At 31.5% G+C, this 7,793-nt stretch overlaps 1 protein-coding gene and 1 pseudogene across 1 annotated transcript; one reads left to right on the top strand and one right to left on the bottom strand.

The window, feature by feature from the left end:
- Positions 1 to 3,003: 3,003 nt before the first annotated feature.
- Positions 3,004 to 4,770, bottom strand: LOC106325171 (soluble inorganic pyrophosphatase 1-like). The gene is made up of 9 exons (XM_013763194.1): positions 4,696 to 4,770; positions 4,303 to 4,432; positions 4,158 to 4,186; positions 3,997 to 4,062; positions 3,790 to 3,897; positions 3,625 to 3,690; positions 3,405 to 3,525; positions 3,225 to 3,306; positions 3,004 to 3,124 (listed from the first exon to the last, which is right to left on the bottom strand). The coding sequence occupies exons 2-9, from the start codon at positions 4,430 to 4,432 to the stop codon at positions 3,082 to 3,084; spliced, it is 645 nt and encodes a 214-aa protein (XP_013618648.1). The 5' UTR covers positions 4,696 to 4,770; the 3' UTR covers positions 3,004 to 3,081.
- Positions 4,771 to 4,884: 114 nt separating this feature from the next.
- Positions 4,885 to 5,520, top strand: LOC106323920 (annotated as a pseudogene).
- The last annotated feature ends 2,273 nt before the right edge of the window (positions 5,521 to 7,793 follow it).

Raw genomic sequence — 7,793 nt, 5'->3', positions numbered from 1 at the left:
AGCGGGTACATGACCCCGCGTGCCCTTCTCTCCGCGTCAATCGTCATCGCGCGGGTAAGGGAATCCCGCGAGCCTCAAGCCGCTCCCGAGCTCGTGACAAAACGAGCGACCTTACCAACCCGCTACAATGGACCCGCTTCAACTCGAGCTTGACTTCTTCTTTTTCGTCTTCCTCGAGCTGCACCATATCCACGACATCGCCACTGCGTCACCACCTGTGAGTCTGAGCCTCTCTCTGACGCTTTGCTCCACCACGAATCTCCGGATCCTAAGCCACGACGTCACCGGACCAAGCACGGCGAGCTCCTCCACCGCCGCAGCCATCGTCGTCCATTCCAAGCTTCCGGTGTCGTGAGTACATCTCCAAGCCGCAGCCATCGTCGTCCAGCTCCGGAGTCGAGGAAGAGAAAGCTCACGGTCTCTCCAATGGTGAATTTTGGCTAAATTGCACATATGGTCCTTCTTCTTTTAGATATTTACGAATTGACCCCAAAACTCTTGAATATACAGAAAGGTCCACCCGAATCAGCTTCAAAACTTCCAATTGTGCATCTTAGACCCTGTCAAATGCAATTATGTATGCAACTACAATTTAACACCTAAATGCAACCTAAAATGATAATAAGCTAAAGGATGAATCTAAAACTTATGAAAATCATGAGATATCATGAGCCAGAAATCTTTGAGGCAGGAGAAGAAAGCCAACTTCCTGCTCTGAAGCAAGAGGAATGGTTTCATGGATTAATTATCCCCAACAATTAACAACTTAGGGGGCAGATTTTTTAATCTCTATTAGGTTCGATAGACACAGAATGGCCCTGGTGTCAATTGGTTTTTGGTTTTTGGTTTTTGATTTCAATTTATTTTGTTATTTCGTAAAACCTAATCGACGAAATAAACAAATGAACATAAAAACTTTGACTTTTAAATTTTAGTCGTTTAAAGCATCAGCTTTTGTGTAGACGCCTTAATACACTATGTTTGATTTTCTTTTTAAATCCCAAATTTTGTTGACATAGCAAAATTAGAAATACCGTTAAGTAAACTAACAGAACTTAAGAACACAGTTAATTAGTCGTTGGAAACCATGGTTAAACAAAAGAATGTCGTTTTGTAAGCTTTATTTTGAATAAGAGAAAATAATCATAAAAAGCCTAACTTGTAAAATTTTAGCCATTAAAAGCACCAACTTTCACTTAGATAGTTTAAAGCACCAAGTTGTGTGTTTGTCTTTCATTTTTAATCTTGTTTGTCTTTCATTTTTAATCTTGAACTTGTGTTGACTGAAGCAAATTAGACACATTATAAAGTGATTAACAACACATAAAATAAGTTTAGTTAGTCTTTAACAACCTCGGTTAAGCAAGTTTTCTGTTTTACTCTCATTTTAAATCTTGAACTGTTTTGATTGAGCCGAATTAGACACACTATTAATTAGATTAACATAACTTAAAATAGATTTAATTAGTCATTAATAAGTATTAAGCAAGTTTTCCCATATAAGGTAATGTTTATATAATTAATTAATTATACATTAATTTATAAAACATATGTGTAAAAATAATGTTTTGATAACCAAGATTTATACAGTTATAAGTGATTTATAAAAATATAATCATAAAATCATTTTGATATCAGGCAAGACGAAGTATGATAAGTATAATGTCTTGATAAAATAGAGACGAAGAAAACAAACAAAACACTAGGAAACAATCAATGTACATATTGTATAATTTAAAGTATATTTAATTACTTATATAAATATTATTTGTTCAATGTATAATTAGTTAACCATTGAATAAATTAAAGTAAAAATAGTTTACTTAACGACATGTTTAATTTGGCTTAGTCAACAAAACTTTGAAATTAAATTATAAGTCAAACAGAATTTGGTGTTTTAAGTTGTCCATGCAAAATTAATGCTTTAAATAGGCAAAAAAAAAATTTAAAAAAATTTATGACCATTTTCCCGATGAAATAAACGTTAGTTCTGATCCAAACTGAAATCAACCAACCAAAACCTATATGATTAAACCAACATGGAACATTTTTCTATCAAAGAAAACACATCAAACATTTTATGATAAGATTTTTCTTAAGAATGATATAAATAGCGAAAAATATCATTAGTACGAAAGGATAAATTATCAAATCTCCCATAAAATATTAAATCCATTTATTTAATAAAAAAAGTTTCAAAAATTAAAAAATTGATAATTATAGTTACAAAACAAAGTACTTTAATTACTACTAAGGTTAAAATATGTATAGATTGCATTGAAATTCTAAAATGATATTATTTATGTTACAAGAAAAATGTTCATGAAAGTATGAAACGGAGGAAATATAAAATATTAAATAATCTAAAAAAAAAAAGATAAATCAATTATATTTGCTATCCATTATCTTTGAGATGGAAAGTATAGGCTAAACGTTCACCACCTTTTCAGCTTTCAGAAAAAACCGTTCACTACATCATAGATTCATAGCTATATTTAAGCTATGACAATGGATGAGTCGGGTGTATCAATGTCCTTTCTAATGAGATTTTAAGCTTCTCTAGTTGTATTTGCGCTTTCAGATAAATTAAAAGGTGTAGATGATAAATGTTGACAACACACGCCGGAGTTACTTAGAGGAAAGTTATGTACTAACTGTTATTGTACTGGGCCAAGACCTGTTCGGGTGGGCGGCAGATCCGACTATCTGCTACTCTAAAGTTTCCCACTACCTGACAATTTCTTCTGATTCTACAAATCTATTTGGAATTTGGTTTAAGAAGAAATGAAATAGAATCGGGAATATACTAAAGTGATCGCGATCATTCATTTTTATAAATAAAAAAAGATCGGGTTTTCTTGGAACGAAATTAAAACTTTTAAAGGGATAAAAAAAATCCAATACAAATAAGAGAAAAAAAACTCAATTGGGATTAATCTTCAGACAAAAGATCCCCAGAAGAAAACAACAACAAAGAAGCTTTAAAGACAAAATATCAGAACAGTTTCATGAACAGTGCTTTATTCAAAATTCAAATATAAGACAAATTCTTGCTTTTTTTTGGCAGGAATAGTCCTTTTCTTATCTTCTCAGGGTGTGAAGAATGTACTCAGCGTAAAGGTCCCTAGATGATTTCAAGAACAAAATTTGTCAAAACATATATAATTTTAACAAAAGGATATATAAAATAAGAAAATATCGAAGGAAATAATAAGAAGCGTTACATTGAGTACTGAATAGCTTCAACAGCAGGACCATTCGGTAGAAAATCATTTACAGCAACTTCCTTGTTCTCATTCTTCTTGTCTGTAAGATTTTCGGTTAAAGATATACAGCAAAAAGCAGTGGTTTATTTCGTATCGAGAAGAAACTAAAGATTGTATATATTGAAATATTAAGGATACAATCTTCAAAGAATCGCCGAATTTCAGTAAGACGATGAGGAGGAAGTTCTTTGATGTCAGTGTAATGCTTATACTCAGGATCATCAACACATACCGCAATGATCTTGTCATCTTTTTCTCCCTTTTTTACAAGACAGAAAAATACTCAAGAGTTACTCAGATTGCCTACACAACTTATAACCAAAAGGATCATTTTATAAAACAGAGATATGAATGTTACCTGATCAATCATGGGCATTAATCCAATAGCTCGGGCGCGCAGAAAACAACCTGGAAGTACAGGCTCCTGCATGCACAGAATCAATCAATCTCACTAAGAATATATTGATCCATATGGTTTATTTATTTTTGTGTGTGTGTTTGTGGTGAAGATAAGACTTAAAACCTGCATGATGACTAGCACATCCAACGGATCATTGTCTTCGCATAATGTGCGGGGAATAAAACCGTAGTTATGAGGATACACAACCGATGAATAAAGGATCCGATCAACCTGAGAGGACAAATCAAATTGTTACGAGTTTTCATTTCCTTGAAAATACCAGATCATCATCTCCTTTTTACTCCAGGTTTTGTCTTCTTTTTCTTTTACCTTGATTAGTCCTGTCTTTTTGTCAAGTTCATATTTGACCTTGCTACCCTTTGAGATCTCAACAACCTGATTTCATTCAAAAACCATAAATGATTCATTTCAGATTATCTTTTGTGATCTTACCATCAATGGATTATCACATCATCAAGCATAAGACTTACCACATTGAAAATCACTGGAGCTCCAGGTCCTGCAGACAATTTTCATTTTCCCAAAAATAATTTATAGTTAAGAAGACAGACAGGCTCAAAACACAATATGTTTATATTTTTTTTTTTCTTAATCAAGTAATTAGTGATTTATTACCGATTTCAAGATCATGCCATGGATGAGCAGCAACCGATCTCTTAGATAAAGATGAGAGGATCCTCTCGTTTAAACGTGGAGTTGGCTTCTGAAGCTTCCCAGACTGATTCTCTTTGACCTCTTCACTCATCTAATAAATAGCAATTCAAGAACACAAATCAAGATTCTGTGACTCGAGTTCTTTGAGTTCACCCGCTAAATTAAGTCATGATCTTTAACTAGTGATGATGTATATGACTCAAAGATCTATCGTCAAAATCAAGATTCTACTACGATTAATCAACAAGACCCTATCACATTTTGCTAACCATCAACCATCTTCAACCTAAAGCATTAAAGATCGAAAAGAACCAATAAAGTTTGAGATCTAAGAAGCCAAAAAAAAAAACGCACCTTGGAATCGTGTAAAGAACAGAACAATCTTGCGAAAAGTAAGAAGAAAGAACAGTAAAGCGCGTGATCTTCAACTGCGAGCCTGACGTTATTTATAGAAAACGAGAAAACGGGTTAAATTCTAAATCAATTGTAATTAAAGTTATTAACAAGTCTAGATTAGTTAATCACCGTTCGATCTCTCTAATCATGGAGGGCCCACCGTAAAACACTAATCTCAGTGTCTGAACGATTCTCCAGCATAGACGTGGCTCTCTCGCTTCAACTATATAAACTTAGTAAGAAAAGCTAGAAAAAATATTTTATTTATGTTACTGTGGCTATCAACAATTTCGCCATGAGAAGCTAGCTGTCGAGATGCGATCAGAGCGTCATTCGCGGAGCTTTTCTGGATGGTAATATTCGTTTTCGCTGGTCAAGGCTTCGGTATGTCTTATGGAAAGCTAACCGGCCACACCTTCTGGTCTAGTGGCTGCATTTTTGTCTCATGCATTTACATTGTTCGTGCCGGTTTCTGTAAGAACAAACGTTTCAGGCGGTCATGTTAATCCTGCGGTTACATTTGGAGCTTTCATTGATGGAAGCATAACGTTGTGAAGAGCTATCCTTTACTGGATTGCTCAATTACTCGGAGTAGTAGGGGCTTACTTATTGCTCAAGGTAAGTATTGATGGGAAGGAGATAACAGCTTTTTCGTTCTCTTATGGAGTCACACCGTGGACCGTAGTCGTATTTGAGATTGTTATGACGTTTGGGTTGTTGGTTTACACGGTCTACGTTACTGCCGTGGACCCCAAGAAAGGTGACATTGAAAAACTGAACTAATGCTATAAATAAAACCAATCGGATTTGGCTTAATAAGAATAAAAATAGTATACTTCAATTCAAAGGAATATATGTCACTAAATATACCATAAAATGTGTATCTGGACTAATCAAGTTTCTTATATCTAAAATCAAAGTTAAAATAAAAACATATGATTTATAGTAATGTTTTATTTATTTTTGTACATATAAATTACGGGATGCTTCAAAACATACTTATAAATAAAAATAAAATATTGACTAATTATTACAGTTTATTTCTTTTGTGAAACATATATACATGAGATTTCAAAATACTCTCGTTATATTTATTTAAGTACTTTTTAATCGATCTAACACTTTACTTTAATTTTCTATTTGATTTTCAAAAAATATATATAATGTTATACATAATATTAATGATATATATTTATATATATAAGAGAAAAAAAACAGTATATATGCAAATAGCAAAACTAATCAAAATTTTCATTTATTTAGAACAAAAAATATTAACCACTATTGAGAGAGTTTGATGTTAATTATCCTCTAGTGGTTCTATTGTGAGTTCAAGTAATGTGGATGTTACTTTTACCTATATACAGATATGAAATTCTGAGAATCATAAACATTTATTAAATATTTAATGAAAAATACTTTTTCATAATTTACACAGTAACTTATGTCAAGCAGAGTTGGATCTGGAAATAGTTGTACCGAGATATATATCACAAAAGGACTTTATATGCCACTTTGCTCAAGGGGTTGGTCGGATCCATAATTTTAGTATCCGGATCCGTGTCTTCCGGATATCCGGGTTTCATATATCTATTTAGATATTGTATTATCCGCAAGTTTTGGATATGTAAAAAAATAAAAAAATTATAAATTATAATTGCTTTTTAAATACTAAAATTATAAATACATACAAAAATTTATAAATTTTTTATAATATATAAATGATTATAAAAATTAAATATAATAATGTAAGACTAAATTTATGTATAAATATTAATATATCAACTATAATTATTAATAAAATTTTAAATTTAATATTTAAAAAAATCTTGATCTGAATCGAGATATCCGGACTTAAAAATCAAGATATCAAAATCAGTATTCGACATTTTACTATCCGGACACCCAGGATATTCTGTTATCTGAACGGATCCGGAGCGGATCTCGGATCGGATCTGGATCCCGAATAATAAGTCCCAACTGTAATTTACAGGTCTATGCTCAGACCCAACCCTGGTTTTACCACCTCTTCTGTATTTAAGTAATTAATAAACAAATTCTTGAAAAATTTCCCAATATTTTTAATTAAATTAATTTGCACGTTTACGTATTATGTCACGTAAGATATCATGTACAATGAATGTTATTGGAGGGCATATCCGTGAGATTCTGCTACCATGGTGATAATAAATCAAATACATGTGACCCGCCATTATAAATACTACCGTGATCTGTGATATATATACCCTTTTTTTTGTAACTTGTGATCTGTGAGATATGTTATGGATAATGAGTGGTGGGTTGGTCCATGCACGTTCTAAAGTCTATTCGCGTTTATGAACGGAATTTCAGTGTCCGGGGTTTTCCTCTAAAACGCGTTTGCACGTTCAACCAAGTGCGATCGATGACAAGATTAAGGTACTCCGATACCAGTTTATGTATTATAAATCAAATGTCAATAATTTATTTTTATTCCGCCTTTAAAACTTCTCTTTCCAAAATGTACTTATTTAAAAACAAAATAATATATGATTCTTATATACAAAATAATACTATATTATTAAAATTGAAAAGTAAATTTCCTAGACATTATGTGTAAAGTGAATTAAAAAAAATTTATGTGTTACTTTCAAGAAAATAACGACATGGTTTAGTGAAAAATGTGACATGGCTTTTTCATCATATTATGATATGTATAATTTTAATGATACATCGTTTTAGGTATTTGTAAAATAAGATAATAGCTAAATTTGGTTTAATGATAATATTTTGGGTAAGATTCCTAAAACAAGCTAATAGCTAAACTGGGTTACATACCAAAATTTTTAATAAAAATAAATTATTGCTAATATACAGAAAATTAATATAATTAAAAGTATAAGAAATTTTCTATGTTAAATTAATATAAAATTTAAATGTTTAATATAAATATTAAATTTTGGAAAAATTAATTGTAAGTTTATTTTAATAAACACAAACTAGTATAATTTTGATTAAAATTTATGTACAGAGAAGCTTACAATTTTTTATAAATAATTATTTTTCATCGTTAATTT

Source organism: Brassica oleracea, chromosome C2 (genome assembly GCF_000695525.1).
Source record: "Brassica oleracea var. oleracea cultivar TO1000 chromosome C2, BOL, whole genome shotgun sequence".
Classification (NCBI taxonomy): Eukaryota; Viridiplantae; Streptophyta; class Magnoliopsida; order Brassicales; family Brassicaceae; genus Brassica; species Brassica oleracea.
This window is presented reverse-complemented; position numbering and strand designations above follow the sequence as displayed.